Below are 21,121 nucleotides of genomic sequence, written 5' to 3'. Positions count from 1 at the left end.
TAAATAATTATAATGAATTTTATTAAAGAGATTATCAATTTGAAATTATAAAGGTAAAACCTCTCCAAGATATAGATTATAGTTTTGGAGGTGTGCTAACAAACTGTGATGGTTTGTCTCGTAAATAGAGTTGATTTGTTGTTGGTGATGATGATGGTTGTTGTTGTAGTTGTTGTAAAAGTTGTTGTTGCTTTTTAATATATTTAGTTTGAAGCAGTGGCATGAGCAAGGTTGCTGGTGGTGGTTGTGGTGGTTTGCTTTCTGAGGAATGGCGAGTTAATGGGAAAGTGCAAGCTACCATAAAAGATAGCCTTGATGTGATTGGAAACGAATGATGCGGATTTGGATGCGTCGATTGTTGAGAGAATACCTTGTTTCTTGTAGTAAGAGAGTACTGGTGTGGTATTGGCGTGGAATGTGGCGAGTCTCTTTGTCAACACTGCCTCGTTATCGTCGGAACGTTGAATCAATGGTTCTCCAGTGATGTCGTCCTTCATCTCTTCCTTGGGTGGGAAGAATTCCTTGTGATAACTTCTTCCACTCGCTGGATGAACCAATCTACCGGTGATTCTACGTACCAGCAGTGAGTCATCAATAGAGAAATCCAAAACATGATCGATCTTCTTTTTGTCTTGTTCCAACATTGCATCAAGCTAAAATTTTATATAATAATAAAAAAAATAGACAAAAAGATATAAAAATAAATAAAAAAAAGAATTATATGATTAATCAATCAATACAATACAATGCTAATATTTATATATAACTATATAACAATATATAGTTGAAGATGATTGATGACAATTGTTTGTGTGTGGGGTGTGTGTGTGATGAGTAGTTGCTTGTTGCTTACTTTTTCAGCTTGAACAACGGTTCTTGGGAAACCGTCTAAAATGAAACCGTTAGCACAAGCTGGTTTCTCTAAGTTATCTTTGATCATGTCGACGACCAAATCGTCTGGAACCAAACCTCCTTGATCCATGACGACTTTAGCCTTCTTACCGGCATCGGTACCAGCTTCGATGGCGGCACGCAAGATGTCACCGGTGGACAAGTGACATACGCAGTACTCATCCTTGATGATTGGTGCCTGTGTACCCTTACCGGAACCTGGTGGTCCGATGAAAACGATACGCAAACCCTCTGCTTGCTTCTTGGCTGCGATCTTACGCAGTAACTCAACCTCCTCTTCCATTGGTGAAGTTGTCTTGCTATCGTTATGACCTCCCATTGCAATTGAACTATATATATATAAATATATAAATATATATGAAATTAATTTATTTAAAAAAAAGTATAAAAATAAAAAAAGCCTCTTTTCAGGTTGAAAAAAAAAATGATCAGAGAGAAGTTGAATAAAAAAAAAAAAAAAATCAAAAAAAAAAAAATCAAAAAAAAATGTTCGGCTCTTTTATCTTTATTAATTTAGCTAAATTATCTATAGATATATCAAGAAAGTCAACAGATAATTATCAATTTACAATCAATTTTTTTTTAATCTTTATTTTTAATTATTTCTCAAATTTATTAGATTTTATTGAATATTTAGATTTATAACTTTTTTAAACACCTTCGATTTTTATTTATTTTTACAATAATATTTATTATTGATATTATTTAGAATACTTTTAGCAAGTTGTTGGTTTGAATGTGGACCTGTTAATCTGTATGATGAAGTAGAGAAAGCGTTATTGTAAATTAATTTGTAGAGGTGAGGATCTTCAGACTTTATCTTTTCAAGATCAGGCATTACACCAATGATTGTTGCGATTTCATCACCCATATCCACCATTTCCACATGTGGATATTGCTTTTGGAATGGACTTGCAAGAATAGCTCTCTCCTCTTTCAATCCTTCAACGATCTGTTCTTTGGTGGGTGGTTCCAAATTTTCAGAGAATACCAAAGAAAGCCAACGAGCCTGTAGTTCAATGATGGGAAACATTGCAGGTAAAAACCAACCAACAAATCCAATATTTTGAAGAGTTGGATGAAATGTTGATTTATGAAGAATAATAGGTATCTTTTTGTTGTTTGGATTGTAATCTAAATCCTTAAGGATCTCTTCACTTAAATATGGTAGTTCATAGCTGTATCCATTTGCACACAAGATATGATCGATCTCTCTTGACTCTCCATTTGCAAACTCAACTGTTTTACCTTGTATCTTTGCTATTGGGTGTTGAACTACCGTGATCTTCTCATTAATAACACAATCCGTATAGTTTTGGGAGATGACAATAAATGGGGTGACGTCTGAGGGCATTGGTTTGTGTAGAGATTTATGAGTTTGTTGCTTACTACACACATTCGATAGCCATTCATTCATATCAATAAAACTTTGTTGTTCAGATTTGAAATTTTTTTTTGCAAAATCAGAACCCTCCCTAGAAAAGAATGCCACCTCCACAGGAAATACCAAAGGATTTTCATTGGATGAAGGTTTAGTCAAATACTTGTCCAACACCCAAGGTATTTTTTTGATCACCTGAGTAACCTTGATAACGGTATTCTCTGCTAGCTCAGCTGCTATCTCACAGCCACTATTGCAATCCCCTACCACCAATACTGATTTGCCAAGAAACGCTGTTTGATTCCTGTAGTCACCACTGCTTGTAATTTCACCAGTGAACTTTTCTTTATCAACCAATTCGATTGATCTTTGTTTTTGAAACATTCCACCAGCAACAATAATACAATCGAATGTTTGTTTTTGAGTTACAGGTTCTCTATTCTTCTCTGCTATTGTTGATGTGGTAGAATATTCTACAATCCATTTCAAACCATTTGATTCTTGGTGGACAGAAGTAACATTACAACCAAATTTGATATGTCCTTTCAACTTAAAGTGTTCTACATATCTCTCGAGATAGGCGGTCATTTCCAAGTGAGTTGGGAAGTCACCTGAACCATAATACCAATCGCTCTCCCATGGATAGTCAGAGAACATCATTGTATTCACAGATAGATTGGTCTTCAGCGAATCCCAAACCTTGCCATTGGACAGACTCCATACTCCTCCAATATCACTATTCTTTTCGAATACCGTTGGAATCAATCTTGACTCCAAAGCAGACTTACAACTAACCAGACCAGAAGGTCCACCACCAATAATTGCAACTGTTTTATTTCCCAACATATTTTATCAATATATAATTTAACTTAAAATATTTATTTATATATAATATATCTTATTTAATTTAGTGTCAAAACTAGATTTAATTAAGAGCACCAAACAATTTAACAAGAGTAAAAAATATTTAGAATTAAATTAAACCTAATTAAAATCCGTTATTTTAGTTTCTTTGCTTCTCATAGAGAAAAGTGTGAGTGTTTTACCCATTTAAAATTTGTTGAATTACATTACCAATAATAAAAAAAATCTTTTGTCTATCTCCAACTCTTCCCCCTATTTTTTTTATTTATTTTTGCTTCCAATCGATGCTCTTTGAAGCATCAAAGAATGAATCATCGACAAATTTCATCAAAACTTTCTGTTAAAAATGTAAAATGATTGGATTTGGTCTTAATGTTTCCTTTAGTTTTTTGTTTTTTCTCAAGAGAAATTTAAATTGTTTTAAATATTCAAAATAATAATAACAGGGTATGTATTACTAACAAAACTGGTTGTTTTGACCAATAAATGCTCAAGCTTTAATAGGTTAATGCTGGTCTAAAAACAAAAAATGAAAAAACAAAAAATGAAAAAATAAAAAATGAAAAAAAATGGATTGAAACAGCAAAGTTCTCCTAACAACTTTTCAATTGAACTTTTGTAAGAGTTTAATTACTTTTTTTGTTTTTGTTTTTTTTACAATAGATGATGGAAGATAATAAAGAATCTACAATCATATCTGAAGATAATAATAATAATAATGATAATGATAATGAAAAAAATGAAAATAAAGAGACTGATCAAATAGTACCACCATCAAATATACAACAACCACAACCAACAACAACAACTACAACTACAGTTGGAAATGTAAATGGAAATGGAAATAATAATAATAATGAACAATATAAATTAAGTGTAGAATCAGAATCGTTGGTAAAAGGTATAAATATAGATGAAACGTTGAATAAGAAACAAAAGGAGAGAGAAGAACGATTGGCATCGATGATGTCACACTATCACAAGAAGTACAGCGAGACTAGTGGAACTGGTGTCGATGGCTCCGATAACGGTGGATTGGGTGCTGGCCAATCCGACTCTCTGATAGACGAAGATGATGACGATCTACTGAGTGCCGCCGCCAAGCAGAGAAGAGCCGCCAACAACACCCGAAAGAAAGATTTGCTAGCGGAGCAAATGAAAAAGTATCAGGATCAATACCAGAGTATTCTGTCCGATGTCAACTCTATACTCTCTACCACGCCGACATCGCTCTCCAGTGGTTCGTCATCACCCGTCTACTCGCCAATAATGTCATCGAACGATCCATCCTATTCAGCTGTACACAACAATAACCTATCACTAAACAACAACAATAATAATAACATTTTAAATAACAATAACAATACGAATGAATCAACATTGATAATAGATAATAATAACAATGGTGGTGGTGGTGATCAACCAAATTTCAATCAAGTTCCAATTTTACCATCATCGTCGTCAAGCAAAGGAAAGAAGAAAAAGAATAAATTGAATTTGGATGATGGTGGTGGTGGTGGTCAAGAGGATAATCTATTGAGTGAGAACATAGATAAATCAGAGACTACTACAACAACTACAACTACATCAACTACATCAACAGAGGATAGCAACAATGAAAACAATACACCAGCAAAACAACTAAGTCCAGACCAACAACGTCTGCAACAGATGCTCATGCAACAACAGATTTTATTTTTTGAAAAGGAATCGATACCGTATCTGAGTAACGTTGGATTCAACACACTAAAATCGGTGGAGATGGATTCACTAAGATGTGCAGAATCGGTGGTCACTCTTACAAGAAATTTAAATTATAGTCTTATGGTTGTAAGTAGTTTATATAATAACTTGAATATTTATATAATTAATTATATTAACAACAACCATTTTTTTAATAATATAACAATATATTATTTAGATGTCAAGAATGTCAGTGGAACTCTTTAATAACTTAAAGATGTCAAACGATATGGTTTGTTTTACAATTGGTGGTGGTGTAGGCCAAACAGAGAAACTAATCAACAAATGTATAGAACTCAACGAACAAGCAAAATCAATGACTTTGTTACACCAGAAGATCAAACAAATCAGAGAATACGTTGATAAATTAGAATCAATAGTTCATAATCTACAACATAAACCAAAATAATAATAATAATCAATTAACAACAATTTTAGATAAATAATAACAATTTTCAATATAAATAATAATAACCCAACAACAACAACATAACAACAAACACTTTATCCAAATTTTAAAAAATACCAGATCGGTAATGCTGCCTAATGTTTGTTAACACCTTCAATATCAAAAAGAAAAAACAAATAAAAAAACAACAACAATGTGATTATAAATTTTATATATATAAAAAGTACAACCCCAGTTTAACTAAATATATTTTAAAAGATCACTATTCTTTCTTATAAGAACACAGTAACAACTTCAATAATAATGCTAATAATAAACAATTAATTTTTTTTTTTTTTTTTTTTTTTGCGAATTAATTCATTTTGTTGTGTGTTAAGAAAAATAACATATGAAAAAATTTAAAAAAAACCGCCAACTTTATTTTTTATTCAAGATCGAACATATAATTGTATATATATTCTTTTTATAAATAAATAATTGTACAAGATAGAATAAAAGAACAATTTAATAACTTTTCAATAACATTTTGATAAAATTTGTATTTCAAAGTCTTAAAACTTGAAAATATAAGAATAGTGTTTTTTTATTCAATCATTTTTAATCCTACATCTGGAAATATTTATTTAGTTAGTCAAGCTTGAAAAGAAGAAGAAGAAGAAGAAAGCTCAAAGTAAAATAAAATTTGAAGGTATGTGTTTGACTCAATTCTATCTTTAGTTAAAGACTATTTATAGGGAATGAATCTATAGATAAAAAGATAATTTGTAGAAAGAGAGATGAAGAGTCGACATTAATTATTATAAATTAGCTATGTTATGTTGTTGTTGTCAGTTTGTTTGTGACTTGTTTTGCAGTAAATCATAAAAATATAATTATCTCACCCCCTCCCTCCTTTTTCGAATCAATCAGCAACCACCGAACATTCAGCTATATACACACACCAGCACTAAACTTATTCATGCAACTCCAATGTTTGATCAAATGCTGTGCAAATTAAAAAAAATATAAAAACAAAATAAAATAAGAACTTCTCTCTTCTTTGTAGATAATAACATTGATCAAATGCAAATCAACAGTGACAAACAGCAACAACAGCAACAACAACAATAATAATAATAATAATAATAATAATAATAATACAAGAGCAAATTTAATAATTAAACTAAAACTAAAAGTATAATAATACTAATACTAATAACTTTCACTCAAATCATTGCCATTTTATTTTTAAATTTATCATACTTTTCATTTGGCGCAAATCAATAACAGTGCACAAAAAAATACAAAACTAAGAAAGAAAAAAAAAACAATTCAAAACACGGGTGTTACAATTTGCACATTGGTTTTGTTTACTTGAATTGAATTGAATTGTTGTTGCACAACAGCAAGCAACAATAGATATCTAGTTTGGAGCAGTGTCTTTATGTGCAAGAGAAACAAAAGTAATACTTACTTACTTTGGCAAATATTTCCAAACACTTTGGAACATATAATATAAATACTTTGCAGACTCTATTGTTTTGTCCGCTCGATGAAGAGTTCAGGTGTTAGCGGAGGTGGAGCTCACTCTAATACTTCAACCACAACTACAACAACAACAACAACCACCGGTAATATTAATCATAATGGTCATCCAATTCAACAACAGTTACAACATTCACCAACAACAATGATTACAAGAAGCAAAGCAGCAGCGGCAGCGGCAGCAGCACAACCACCACCATTAGTTCACCCGCATCAACAGCATCATCAACAACAACAACACCCAATAATGATAAATAATAATGGTGCTCATAATAATAATGTTTTAAATGATTTCTATCAATTATTTCAACAACAGAATAATAATAATAATAATAATGGTAATAATAATCATTTAAGTAATTCATTATCACAGATTCAATCTTTGGCATCGTTACAATCACCACCAAATTTTGTTAACAATAACAATAGCAATAGTAACAATAATAATAATGCAAATAGTAACTCTGGTATGAATGGTTCCAATTCATCTACAGACAAAAAGATTCAACAATCATTGCAACAACTTAGAGAGTTACGTTCGGGTGCACGAAGTCCAGTTGCACCGTCATCACAAGGTTCAACACCATCGTCATCACAAGAACAGGCAACCTATAGTAATTCACAGGAATCAGCTTCGTCAGCAGCTGGTGCACCTAACAACACAAGAAAAAGCAAGAGGAAAAAGAAGGAGACAAGTGAACCTGATCAGCCTGCACCACCTCCACCACCAACCAGCAAACGCACCAGGAAATCTGCTGCAAAACCAGCGCCAAAACGAAAGGCTGCTGCTGTCGTAGAAGAGGAAGACGATGACGATGATGAAGAAGATGGCGATTCAAAGAGATCAAAAGATAGTAAGTTAAAACTTTAGCTTATTCATTATTATTATTTTGTTTTGTTTTGTTAACATCGATTGATCTATTAATAATCCATATATATATTTATAGATAAATCAAGATTCGATAATTCATTGGTTCAACTTACCAAGAAATTTGTTGAATTGGTACAGAAATCACCGTATGGAATTCTCGATTTAAAGGTTGCAGCGGAAACTATCGAGATCACAAAGCGTAGAATCTACGATGTTACCTGCGTGTTGGAGGGTGTAGGACTGATCGAAAAGAGCTCAAAGAATCAGGTTCAATGGAGAGGCGTTGATTCACACGTTAACAATCAAAACACTCAGACCAGCCTAATCAACAGCAGCACAAACGAAGCGCTGAAACAAGAGATTAAGAAGCTCTCTGAGAAAGAAGCGAATCTTGATAATACTCTCAAGACACTACAACAAGATATTAAGCAACTAGTTAGTAATGCTGCTACATCAAAGTTCGTATTATAGATTTTTTCAACAGGTGAATCACGTTACTGTTGGTGGTTACTAACTATCTAATTTCCTTAATGATAATAATAATAATAATAGACTATTTTTTGTAACATATAACGATCTTAGAGATATCGAACAATTGAAAAACGATACACTCATAGCTATAAAGGCACCGGAGGGAACAAAGTTGGAGGTACCCGATCCAGACGAAGGAATGGAGCCACCCAATAGACGCTACCAAATCTACTTGAACAATGAAAAAGGTATGCCCATAGATGTTTTCCTTCTTAGTCAACAGAATCAAGTTGCCAGCAGTGACGACTCTCAACAACAACAACAACATCATCAACAAAATAATAGTAGTGGAAGTATTGATTATTCAACGGGTGTGGTTGATCAACAGCAGCAACAACAAATGATGGCACCAAATCATTTGGCTACAACAGCATACGAACAGTTGCCACAACATATACATCAACAACATCAACAACATCAACAACAACAACAACTTGTTCAACAACAACAACAGCAGCAACAACAATCGGATATGTTCATTCCTGCAATTGGATCACCAATTCGACCATCTATATCACCGCAATCGCAGTCAAACAACAACAACAACAACTCAAATACCACCAGCACCACAACTACTACGACTACAACCACAAACCAACCACAACTCTCAACTGTACAGATTTCCAATTCACACAACCTCCAAATTCCAACAACCTATTGGGAGCCGCACTCCACAGTATCGTCATACTCACCATTTGATCAATATCAACAACAACAGCAGCAGCAACCATTGCACCAATCACCCTATAAACTTCACACCTATAACAACCAACTCGCTTCACAATACTTTTCTGACCCAATTTTCGATCAAACCACCGATGAAACCTATTTCGACAGTGTTATTGACTCTGAAGGTATATCAGAACTTTATACAGATGAATCATTTTTAGGTATGTTCTATTTATCGATAACCATCTTTGTTTATCAATCAATCAAATCAAATCAACTAATATATATCTCACAATTTATAGCACAATCATTTGACGATTTTCAAAACCAATCAACAGAAACTTAATACATCCATTTAAATGTGTACAGGAAAAGAAAGATCATGTTTATTTATTGGGGACAATTGGAATGGGAATAACACATCAATTTCATTGTTTCATATTCAAACAAATAAAAAAAAAACAATTAATATAAGAAAAAGTTAATTTTTTGTCTACAAAAGTTTCAACTTCAGTAGTTTGCACAGAACTATTTGGTGCTCCAATTGGATCATTGCAAACCAACCTTAAATTTTTAATCAATCAAAAACCCAATCATTTTCGAATAATTTAATTTTACTTTTAAAAAAAAAAAAAAGATATTTTTAAATTTTTGTTTTTGATTGATTGAAAAATCAATTTCATTTTTTCTTATATTTGATTGATATGTATTGTAATAAATATATATATTTTTAATGTCAAACAACAACAATCATAAGAAATTAAATCTTGTAAATAATCAATTATTTAGTAGATTAAATATTTATCAGGATCATCATGATGATGGTGATAATGATGCCGACAGCCATGATCATGGTCAGGAACAAGCACAGTCAAAGTCAGTGGCTCAGCAGGTGCCAAGAGATCAGTCACCGATGGCGATTGGCGGTGCTCTAAAGAATGTAATACAGAAACACGATTTCACTGTGTTCCTGTCGAATCCTTCCGGTGGAAATTTAGAGGTCACTGGTAGTTTCGCAACTGGAAATACCAGTCATGTTGCAGCTGCTCTCACTCCTACTGCTGCAGTTGTTATGGACCAGAAACAGCAACAGCAGCAATTCCAACAACCAGCTGTTCTCACCAAAGAGAAATCACGTGCCATTCTCAGTGCGGTGTTGCAGACTGCCAATCGTGTCACACCGGTACTCTCACTGAAACGATCGATCGATAAAAACAAACCGTTGGTACTCAATCCAACGGTATCAACGATGTATACTTACTTGCTGAGTGGCGCCATGCTGCAGCCGGATGAGCGGAAAATTCGTTCACAACTCACTGTTTTATCACGAAGTTTTGCGATTGTCAACGATGCCGATCACATCCCGTTTGTCGGCCAGGCGTTGCTACTGACTCACTATCACCCGGCAGAGTTGTCTTACAATCTTTCGACACTGCCACCCCTCACAGTGGCAGAGCCAAAGTCACCGAGACAATCGCAGTTGAGATCGCGCCAGAAAGCGGTGCAATCACTGCCGACCTATCAATCGATGTTGATTGCAACGGTGAACAGTGCATCGAACCTGAAAATTAAGGACAAAGCATCGGGATCATCTGATCCCTATGTTTGTGTACATCTCGCGCCTCACGAGGACGACTGTCACAAATCAAAGTCGTCGCATCAGAATCGAACGTCCACCAAGAAAGCAGAGTTGAATCCAGTTTGGGATGAAACTTTTGTAATTAAATCAAACAAACCGGAAGAAAATACTTTGATTCTCTCGGTATTCGATAGCGATCTCGTTACCAAAGATGACTTTATGGGAACTATTCATATTCCAATTTCAGATGCAGCAATACTACCACTGAATTCGATCACCAGCGAATATTTCCTACAGCCAAAAGAAAAGAAACCTGGATTCTTCAGTCGATTGGCGCATAAAGACGCCAACAGGAAAGAGGAATTCGAAGCGCATCTCAATAGCGATCAGAGTCTTGGTTCCATTAAATTGTCGTATTACTATGTAAAGCGAGATCTCGAGAGAAACGATTCGTTCGATATCGTTCCAGAGGAGATAAAAAAGATGATCAAAATCAATCATGATCAACACATGACAGAGTTGATCGATTACATTGTATCAATACCATCGTTTAAATCAAATTATATCTTCCCAGAGGAACTTCATTCAATGTTAAAGGATTTCGAGCAAAGAGTTGGAATATCTTCAATAACAAGATTAACATGGTAATTAATTATGTTATTATTGTTTTGTATACATTTTTCTAACCTTTTTATTTATTTGTTTAGTATTATCGATCATACAGTTCAAATATTTTTGATATCAATGCAACAATTGAATTTAATTAGTTCAACTTTATCATTGTTACAAAAAGATTTAATAGAAGATAAATCAATTAATTTAACAAATGAAATTGTAAGTATTAACTTTTATTATTATTTAGTGGTTGGTTGTAATTTAAATAACTAATTGGTTTAATTAAAGAATAACAAGTTGACTATTTCTATTAAAGCATTGAAACAAATCTTTAAGAATGTGATTTCAAGATATGGTTTAAGTTTTCCAGTCAATATGAATGAAAGAGGTGAAATCACTGGAATTACTGAGGAGAATGGTAAGCTACTGACACTCTCCATAAAGATATTAAATCAAATCCACTCCATCAGAAGTTTCCAAAAAGGAGAAGTCGATGATTCATCAAAGTTTAAATTGAAAATCGATAAATATGTTATGGTATGTTTTGATAGATATTTATTTGAGATAACGGTGATAGAAATGTATTGTTATTAATCAAATAATTATTAATAGGATTATTTCAAAATATTCTTTGGTATGGTAAAAGAAAATTCAGAGGTATCAATTGAAGATTCTAAAGATTTCCAGAATATAGTTGGATTGTTGGATGTTTACGATGCCATTGAATTACAGATATCGAATGACATTGATATCTATTCGAAATACTTTGGTTCAGAGTTGTCAAAGAAATCCGCTGTTGCCTATTATAATCTTTTGAAAGAGGAAACCATTTATATTCTCTCAAAAGAGACTGGTGTCTGCATGGAATCTTTCACTTTGTTGAAAAAGATACAAAAGTTGCATACTACCACTTTGAAACCATATATCAATGGGTATGTCTTTAAATTAATTGATAGCTTATCACACTGTGTATATCTTTTAAATATTAACCAAATCAAAAACAAAACAATACAAATAGAATCAATATCATTAATTTAAATAGTGTATTTTCGCCATTTGTTGATATGTGGGTTGAGGAAGCTAAAACTCAATTCAATACTTGGATGACTAGAAGTATTCATAATGAACAATGGCGATCGATCGATGCCAAGAATAAGATATTACATTCCAATAGTGTTATGGATCTGTTCCACATGTTTGAGATTGGCAAGAATCATTTGATCGGTCTGAATCTGAATGTCGATAAGCAGCTGATGACTTTCAATCAGTTGGTGATACAATGCTATCAAGACTATTTAGATTCGATCATGGATGTGGTTTTAATAGAGTTGGGAGATGATGATTACTTCCAGAGGTATCAAAGGGATGTTTCTGCCGTCGCCAAGTTCCTCTCGATCTTTAAGGACATCGGTGGAAGTAACTCCCCATCGAGAGAGCGTTCCTCATCGGTCACCAAGAACACCTCGATCAGTCTATCGATTTGTGTAAAGTTAAACTGCATTGAGACATCACGTCAACTTCTCGATGACTTTATAGAGAATCTCACCTCGAAATTCCAGTCGCTTCAAACCCCAATCGAAGATGCATTCGCCAAATCCATATCGAATGCAAAGCGACAGATTGAATATCTCACTGATCTTGTCATCGGAAAGATTGGATCGTTTGTCAACATGTGTATTGGCGACATCATTTCAAAGTCAGCCAGTAGCAGTAGCAAGACTACATCTCCGCGTGGCGGCGGCGGCGGCGGTGGCGGAGGTGGTGATGCCAATGTTTGTGACGAAGCAATGGTATCGGAACTTCTGCAGCCATTGTTTAGCTACTTGACTAATGAACTCTCGCTGCTCAGCAGTAATCTCTATCAACCTACATTCAGCAGATTTATTCGTGGTGTTTGGATGTGCATATGGAAGGAATGTGAACGTATTCTCTTCCCGGATTGCTCACTACAAAAGGTTGGCGACGACGTCATCATCAAGCAGATCTACATGATGCTATCGCTGTACAACCAGTTGGAATCGTTCTTCTACTCTGACGGCGATGGAATGAGACTTGAGCTGCTGAGATCACATGCATCACCACTGTTCCGAACGCTACCTATCTACTTCTCACCGACACCGCTCCTCATCGAGTTGCACAGACAGCTGGTGAGCGGATCGATGTCCAACTCTGTAAGTGTTACCAGTGCGACCGATCTCACTGTCTCTTTTGAGAAGATACCGGCACTGCCCAAACAATTTGGACTGCCCGATTTCAAGAATCATGATACCAAGTTCATTCTCTCGGAAGTTCACATAATGTCACCGCTTGCATCTCGTCAAAAGGAATCGGAGGCAAGCAAATACGTTAAATCCAACAAACAAAACTATAAGAATCGTTATCTTATCGATAAGTTTGAACTACCAAACAAATCATTGAATGTAGTAGAGAGTAAGATTACTATTGTATTTAATCATAACAAAACAATGAATGATTTCATTAACAACTTTTATTTACCTTTTGTTTAGAATTTAAATGTAGAAGTTCATTAGGTATACCTACTATTTTATATTTAGTTGATGATCATCTATGTATTTCAACTATACTTTCATACAGTGAAACGAATACAGCAATTAAATATCAATCGTTGACCAAGTTAATCAAACAACACATTCAAGACAAAGAGACTCTCACTGTATTGGTATCTGAGAAGTCTTATGATCTATGGGGATTCAATGATAGTAAGAAATCGAAGCTCTACAAAACGGTTATTCAATTAGCAAGTAAAGTTAATGAAGCTGTAAGTATAAATTGTTATAATTAATGTAAAAGTAATACTTTTTGTTTAAACTTATTCTTCCATTTGGTAAATATAAAAATAATATAAATAATATAGTTAAAGATTGAAGAACCACATATAACACTCAAGAGTCAAGATATTGAACATGAATTCTTCTCTAATTTATTCAAATTACCAAAGAATGAGAAGATCATTGCCAACTACTCTTGTATGAGAAAAGGATTGTATGGTAGAATTACTATCACCAATCATTATTTCTGTTTCCAAAATCATATTACATCATCAACCGTAAGTATTCAACTGTTGAACACCTAAATAATCTAATGTTTAAGTATATGAATTTAATAATCATTTATACATACAAACCAGGAAAAATATGAATGGACAGAAGTCAATGATATTAAAAAGATAAATTCTCTATTTACCAGTGGAATACAAGTCACTATTAGAAATGAAAAGATGGTATGTTCGTAAATTTAATATATAATGATTGATCATTTGACATATTTGTTAATACTAATTAATTATTGTGTTATAAATAGAAATTCAATGGATTTGAAAATAGGGATCAATATTTTAGTCAAATTATTGAAACAAAAACAAAATCACTATAAACGAGAATTTATTTCTATTAATAAAAACTGTGTATTTATCTAAACTTTGATCTTTCCTTTTTTGGAAATTTAATTAAGATTTGTTTGTGCGTTTTTTTATTGTTAATTAAAAAAATATGTGCAGAATTATTAAAATCAAAAATGTTTAATTTGTTTGCCAATCTAGATTAAACACAAATAAAAACATAGAATAGAATAGAATAGAATAGAAAAGAATGAAAAAATTGATTAATGACCCAAATAATGTAGTTAATGATATGATCGATGGTTTACTTCTAACCAACCCATCATTGAAACGACACGATAATCATTCAAATGTTTTAACAAGATTAGATGCACCGTAGGTTTATTTTATTATATATGTTATATCAATAATAATAATAATAGATCATCAATATTTACTGGTAGACAAATAATTTGTGTTTTTTTTTAGGTTGAAAAATAAGGTGGCTTTGATTAGTGGAGGTGGAAGTGGACATGAACCAAGTCATGCCGGTTTCATTGGTGTCGGTATGCTGAGTGGCGCCGTTTTGGGAAATGTGTTTACCTCGCCAACACCATCGATGGTTCTCTCGGCGATTCGCGGTGTCACTGGTGAAGCAGGTTGCCTGTTGATCGTAAAGAACTACACTGGCGATCGATTGAACTTTGCTATCGCCGCAGAGATGGCGCGTATCGAGAACTACAAGGTCGAGATTCTTATTGTTGGCGACGACTTGGCTACACCCAGTAGCAAGAGAGGAATAGCAGGAACTGTGTTGGTACACAAGATTCTGGGTGCTCTCGCTGAACAGGATACTCCACTCGAACAACTCTTAAGTATCGGTCGGAAATTGGTCGGCAATCTTAATACTATTGGTGTGGCATTGTCTGGCTGCACCATTCCTGCTGTTGGAAGACCGTCGTTTGAACTACCGGACGATGAAATGGAGCTTGGTCTTGGTATTCACGGTGAGCCAGGAATCAAGAGAGAAAAGATGAAACCTGTCAATGAAATCGTTCATTCGTTAGTCAATCTTATTTTGGAGAAATCTGATCCCGCTTGCAATAGAAATAAGAAATTGGTTGTTCTTATCAATAATTTGGGTTCAACGACAGCAATGGAAATGACTATAGTAGCAGGAGAAACTGTTAAACTCTTACATTCACTTGGATATCAGGTAGATCGTTTGATTGTCGGAGCATTGATGACTGCATTGGAAATGTCTGGATTTAGTATTACTCTATTACCATCCAATATCGATGATACTACTACTACTAATACAGTAGATATTATTGGCTGTATAGACTATCCAACCACAGCACAATATTGGCCTACCAACAGTGTCACCAACCCACCAGTAAAACCAAATCAAGTTGCTGCTGAACTTGACTCACATATCGATCCAAATCAACATATTTGTATGTTTAGTTATTTTATGTTATGTTATGTTTTAATTTAATTTTATTATTAATGTTTGTTTAATTTTCAGATGATAATCTAAAGAGTGTTACAATTAGTGCAGATGATGCATTGCTATTTAAGGAGATGTTGAAGAAAGGTTGTCATTCGTTGATAGAGAATGCAAACATACTGACGGATTTGGATTCAAAGGTTGGTGATGGTGATCTTGGATTGACTCTGGAGAGAGCTGCAAATAATGTATTGAAACTGATCGATCTCATTCCATTTGAAAGACCATGCTATACTCTGAGAAAGTTGTCTGTTGTGTTCCAAGAATCGTTGGGTGGCTCGTCAGGACCATTCTATTCGATTTTCTTTTTGAGAATGTCAGACACGCTGTTCAAGAGTGAAAAGCAAGATCTCACTGCATGGGCTGCCGCTTTGAAATCCGGCTACGAAGGCATACAGAGTTTGGGTGGTGCCAAGCTGGGTGATTGCACGATGCTCGACGCATTGATACCGGCTATCGACTCGATTGTCAAGTCTAGCACCGACAGAAGCTTGTCGCTCTCTGACATTATCAAACTAGCTTCAGAAAAAGCACATGAAGGTGCCGTTTCAACCATTGAAATGCAATCGAAATGTGGCAGATCTTCCTATATTGGTGAACGAGCTAAAAATCATATAGATCCAGGAGCATGTGCCATAAGTGTCATTTTTCAATCATTAAAAGATGTCTTTAAAACTGAAGATATAAATAATAATAAAAACTAATTCGTCAATAAATAAATATATATATAAATCATCGATTATTTATCAGATTAATTTAAACTAAACAGATCCGATCGCAGATTAAAATCAGATCAAAAAATTTGATTAAAATTTAATTAAATTAAAAAAAATAAATAGTTTAAAATCATAAAAATAAATTATGCACAATCAATCTGTTAATCATTTCACAAAAAACCTTATACTACAAATTAATTAAAAAATATGGTATGTTCAGAACAATACAATAATCTTAGAATATAATTATATATTAATTTATTATTATTATTATTATTATTATTATGAATGAAATAATAATGTTACATTATTAGGCAAAAGAAGATACAACTATTTATAAAGATGCATTCAATCTATTTGATAAAGATAAAGATGGAAAGATCACTACACAAGATTTAGGTACTGTAATGAGATCGGTTGGATCCAATATAACACAGGCTGAATTGAAAGAAATGATAAAGGAGATCGATACCGATGGTTCTGGTCTCGTCGATTTCCAACAATTCACATCTTTGCTACAGAGAAAAACACAATACTCTGATTCTGAGGCTGACATTAAACAAGCATTCAAGACCTTTGACAAGAAAGGAAATGGTTATGCACCAATCGCTGATCTCAAGCATACTTTAACAACCATTGGTGAGAAGTTAACAAAAGAAGAGGTATATAAACAAAACAAATCCAAATTACATCATCTTGTTTGTAAATTAATACTAATCATCATATAACCATTTTCTAGTTTGATAATATACTTAAAGATGCAAAGGTAGTTGATGGACAGATTCACGTAGATGAGTTTATCAGAATTATTAAATCAAGCAAAGCCTTTATGTAGATTAAATTTAAATAAAAGAAAACAATCAATATACTCAGTAGTATTATAATAACTATATAATCAATATATATACACAAGATAAAAACAAACTAACTAAAATTATATATAATATTTAAATATGTTTAATTTTTTCAATAATAGTGATCTTTGATGTTTAACAAGATTAGATGAACCGTAGGTTTATTATTATATATATATATGAGTCAATGTCTTTTATTTTCATATATTTAGTTATCTTATCTTTATAACTTAGTTTTAGTTTATTTAAATAATGTAGAAAATGTAAGATAGTACTATTCTTATATTATATTTCATTATTATTATATATTTCCAACATTATTAATATATATTTTTAGTATGCTCACAAATAAATTTAGTCTTTTAAAAGAGAAATAAATTATTTATAAACATGTTGATAATTAATGATGATTTATTTCTTTTTAGCTTGTGACATAAACTCATCCATACCAAATGGATCAGATTTCTTTTCTTTTTCAAACATAACTGGACCAGATCTTTCTTTGGTGCGATCAGCTCCACTGAATTCTTTTTGTGGTTTGAATCTGCTGGTTGATAAAACATTCTCCACCGACTCGTTGTCCTCTTGGCTGACACGAGGTCTATAGATGGAGTTTGATACTTTGTCTCCAAACAATGGTTTCGAGTAGACGTTGTAAGACTCATCATCACCACCATTGAAACCACTCGACATGTTCTCACTCTGATTGAATAGACGTTGATCGAATATCGAATCTTCGCTTCTGGTTGCTTGAACCTGTCCAAGTGCAATCTTCTCACTGATATCACGATCACCATCTCTGTTCATCTTTGATTTCTTTCCTGCTGCTTCCATTCTGTATTCTCTCTCACGTTCTCTCTTCTTTTCCAATCTAATTCTATCTCTTTCTTTTCTTTCGTCATCACTATCACTACCTCTATTGTTGTTATTATTATTTCTATCTCTATTTCTATCGTTGTTTCTGTCATTGTTGATTCTATCATTTCTATTTCTATCCCTTTCTCTGCTTGGTGTTCTATCTCTACGATCTCTTCTACTACTGCTGCTGCTGCTACTATTGTTATATCTATCATTACTTCTACTTCTAGATCTACTTCTATTTCTATTTCTACTTCTGCTTCTTGATCTACTTCTACTATCTCTTCTTCTATAATCACGTTCCTTTTCAAATGATCTCTTTGGTGAAATTGATCTCTTACGGTATCTATCATTGTCATGATTATCTCTTTCTCTTTCTCTTTCACTCTCACTCTCGCTGCTACTGCTACTGCTGTTATCTTCTTCCTTATCGCTCTCTTCTTCTTCATTACGATAGCCAGCACGCTCATTTCTAACGTTCTCTGCAATCTTTCTAAGCATCTCTTGTTTCTTTTCTTTTTCTTTCTGTGCCAATTTAATTTCCAACTCTGCACGTGCAGCCACCTCCTCACGAGCATTCTGCTCAGCAATATAGAAAGCCTGTGAGAAATGTGCAAACTTATCGTTGATCTCTGTCTTTTGTAGTCCTCTACCGTCGGCAGCCAAACGCTTATCCAACTCGATAGCATAACCCTTTGGATTCTTCCAATTGGAGATGCACGGTGGAATCTTCCATTCCTGTTGCTCCTGAACGGTTAACTTTTTCGGTGGTGAGTGCATCACTGGCGCAGGTGGCGACGGTGCTCTTCTGATATTCTTCTTGATCTTAAACTTTGGTGGTTCCAAAGGATCCTTGGCCACCTCCACCATTCTAATGACACGTGAGCCAGCACCAGAGTTATGTCCGCCACCCTGCTGCGACGGTGTGTATTTTACATAGGATACCGGTGCCTGCTTGTCTACGTATGACTTTTGCTGTGCAACACCGATCTTTCCACCGACCAACCTGTCCAAAACAGCTTTGGTTTCATTGGTGATCTCCTGTACCTCCTCTTCGTTCGGTCTCTCCAGCTCGGTCTGTCCAAACTCCTTTGGCACCAAGTCGTTGTACTGCGAGTAGACAATCTTATTCTTATCGATACCCAAAACATCTTCGTATTTTACACGTCCGCTACTGTCGACACCGAGCTGTACGATCGACTTGTTAGAGCCAGCACCGCCCGCCGCCACAATAGCCTTTGACGAACTGCCACCAGAACCGGCACTGCTACCAGATTTACCAGCGATCTTCTTTCTACCCATATCATTCGGATATTGAGCGATATGAATCTCAGGATATGCACCACCATCTGCATAGTCTTCGAGTGCCGTTGGCTTCCAACCTCTTCTTGCACCGTAGGCAGGTGGTGGTGGTCTCTTCTCCTTTACAATCTTACTAGCGTCATCATTCAACTCTTTATCCTTCTTTGTAGGTGCAAACAAAGGATGCTCTTCATTATTATATATTTGCTTTGGAGCAGGTAATATACTTGATAAACTTGTCATAAATATAAATATATAATATTTATTTTAATCTATAATATACAATAATATATATATATATGTGTGGAATATAGTATTTAAAAAAATCTAAACTAAACAAAAACTGTTATTTGTTTGAATTAATTATTCGCTTGTTTTTTTTTTTTTTTTGTCAAACTATTTTGAAAATTTTCAAAATCAAAAAAAAAATTTATTGTGGGTGAGTCATTTAATTTTGAATGTTCAAAAATTGTTGTGATAAAAAAATATTAATTAATTAACACTGATTTGTTGGTAACATTCCTTTAAACAACAGTTATTAATTTAAGAAGAAAAGAATATAGATAGATAGATAAATTAAAAAAAAGAATGATACACAAAAGAGATAAATCAAATGAAAATGAAAATAACAACAATGTTGTTGATCAACAACAGCAACAAAAACCAACTACACCACCTGTAAAAGTAACTCTCTATGATAATATGGCGCAAAAACAAGCTTTGGATGACTCCATTGTTAAAGTATGTTATGTTTTCATAAAGAAATAATCAATATTGATATTTGATCAGATTATAATTAATGCTTTATTGATTCTCCTATACAAATAGTATTTTACAGAGGAATTAAAGTTTAACCAAAATCAAACAGTCAATTATATTAAAGTAGCACTAGGACTTGTAGGTTGTATTCTAGCGGCTGTTTCTCAATTCTATCCAGAACCATTCCCAAAGAACAAACCAATTCTAATCGTTTGTGTATTTTTGTATGTCATCGCATCACATCACATCATCACTTCACAACTTTTCTATTTCACAAGAACACATGACTGACTGATTGATTTACTGATTGATTGATTAAATAATTAATTTGCATATCAAAAACTATAATCATCACATAGGTATTCATTAATTACTTTGGCACTCTATTATATTGCATTGTATGTTCAAAAGGAAGTGATCCTCTTTGCCTCAAAAGATAATGTCGATCTACAAATCAGTACAAACCTCCCAAGATTCGATCCAAAATATACAATGAAGATCGACTATGGAAAGATTGAACAAACCGTATCTAAACCAATCAATAACTATTTTGATGTCAACGGTGTATTTGTTGAGTCTCTATTCTTTAAGGATTTAAATAAGATTTATTCAACCATCTCTTCAAAGAAATCTTAAATAACTTTAGATTATATCTTTATATAATATATTTATAAAATAAATTAAAAA

General features: G+C 33.6%; 8 protein-coding genes across 8 annotated transcripts; 5 read left to right on the top strand and 3 right to left on the bottom strand.

The window, feature by feature from the left end:
- Window positions 1-203: 203 nt before the first annotated feature.
- On the bottom strand, window positions 204-1,231 carry adkA (adenylate kinase family protein; the record flags this gene model as incomplete). Its single annotated transcript, XM_020572134.1, has 2 exons — window positions 204-653; window positions 854-1,231. 2 exons carry the CDS (start codon window positions 1,229-1,231, stop codon window positions 204-206), a joined length of 828 nt encoding a protein of 275 aa, XP_020437992.1.
- Window positions 1,232-1,579: 348 nt separating this feature from the next.
- On the bottom strand, window positions 1,580-3,139 carry PPL_01117 (flavin-containing monooxygenase; the record flags this gene model as incomplete). Its single annotated transcript, XM_020572133.1, has 1 exon — window positions 1,580-3,139. One exon carries the CDS (start codon window positions 3,137-3,139, stop codon window positions 1,580-1,582), a length of 1,560 nt encoding a protein of 519 aa, XP_020437991.1.
- A 324-nt stretch (window positions 3,140-3,463) lies between these two features.
- E2F (transcription factor E2F/dimerization partner family protein) lies at window positions 3,464-9,250 on the top strand (the record flags this gene model as incomplete). Its single annotated transcript, XM_020572132.1, has 9 exons — window positions 3,464-3,505; window positions 3,821-4,987; window positions 5,079-5,279; window positions 5,946-5,997; window positions 6,118-6,139; window positions 6,819-7,687; window positions 7,781-8,162; window positions 8,257-9,125; window positions 9,207-9,250. The coding sequence occupies 9 exons, from the start codon at window positions 3,464-3,466 to the stop codon at window positions 9,248-9,250; spliced, it is 3,648 nt and encodes a 1,215-aa protein (XP_020437990.1).
- A 387-nt stretch (window positions 9,251-9,637) lies between these two features.
- Window positions 9,638-14,491, top strand: PPL_01115 (uncharacterized protein; the record flags this gene model as incomplete). Its single annotated transcript, XM_020572131.1, has 11 exons — window positions 9,638-10,155; window positions 10,314-10,434; window positions 10,478-11,127; window positions 11,191-11,317; window positions 11,387-11,635; window positions 11,711-12,030; window positions 12,141-13,528; window positions 13,606-13,877; window positions 13,974-14,165; window positions 14,247-14,339; window positions 14,420-14,491. The coding sequence occupies 11 exons, from the start codon at window positions 9,638-9,640 to the stop codon at window positions 14,489-14,491; spliced, it is 4,002 nt and encodes a 1,333-aa protein (XP_020437989.1).
- A 215-nt stretch (window positions 14,492-14,706) lies between these two features.
- dhak (dihydroxyacetone kinase) lies at window positions 14,707-16,649 on the top strand (the record flags this gene model as incomplete). Its single annotated transcript, XM_020572130.1, has 3 exons — window positions 14,707-14,831; window positions 14,925-15,892; window positions 15,964-16,649. 3 exons carry the CDS (start codon window positions 14,707-14,709, stop codon window positions 16,647-16,649), a joined length of 1,779 nt encoding a protein of 592 aa, XP_020437988.1.
- Window positions 16,650-16,868: 219 nt separating this feature from the next.
- calB (calmodulin-like protein) lies at window positions 16,869-17,867 on the top strand (the record flags this gene model as incomplete). Its single annotated transcript, XM_020572129.1, has 6 exons — window positions 16,869-16,871; window positions 16,976-17,323; window positions 17,401-17,492; window positions 17,515-17,536; window positions 17,728-17,778; window positions 17,853-17,867. 6 exons carry the CDS (start codon window positions 16,869-16,871, stop codon window positions 17,865-17,867), a joined length of 531 nt encoding a protein of 176 aa, XP_020437987.1.
- Window positions 17,868-17,926: 59 nt separating this feature from the next.
- snwA (SKIP/SNW domain-containing protein) lies at window positions 17,927-19,918 on the bottom strand (the record flags this gene model as incomplete). The annotated part of the gene is made up of 1 exon (XM_020572128.1): window positions 17,927-19,918. One exon carries the CDS (start codon window positions 19,916-19,918, stop codon window positions 17,927-17,929), a length of 1,992 nt encoding a protein of 663 aa, XP_020437986.1.
- Window positions 19,919-20,263: 345 nt separating this feature from the next.
- spc2 (signal peptidase complex subunit 2) lies at window positions 20,264-21,070 on the top strand (the record flags this gene model as incomplete). The annotated part of the gene is made up of 3 exons (XM_020572127.1): window positions 20,264-20,416; window positions 20,504-20,658; window positions 20,794-21,070. 3 exons carry the CDS (start codon window positions 20,264-20,266, stop codon window positions 21,068-21,070), a joined length of 585 nt encoding a protein of 194 aa, XP_020437985.1.
- Between the last annotated feature and the right edge of the window lie 51 nt (window positions 21,071-21,121).

This window comes from Heterostelium album (assembly GCF_000004825.1).
Source record: "Heterostelium album PN500 unplaced genomic scaffold PPL_contig1, whole genome shotgun sequence".
Lineage (NCBI taxonomy): Eukaryota > Evosea > Eumycetozoa > Acytosteliales > Acytosteliaceae > Heterostelium > Heterostelium album.
Note: the sequence above shows the minus strand (reverse complement) of the source record. Positions and strands in the feature narration are given on the sequence as shown.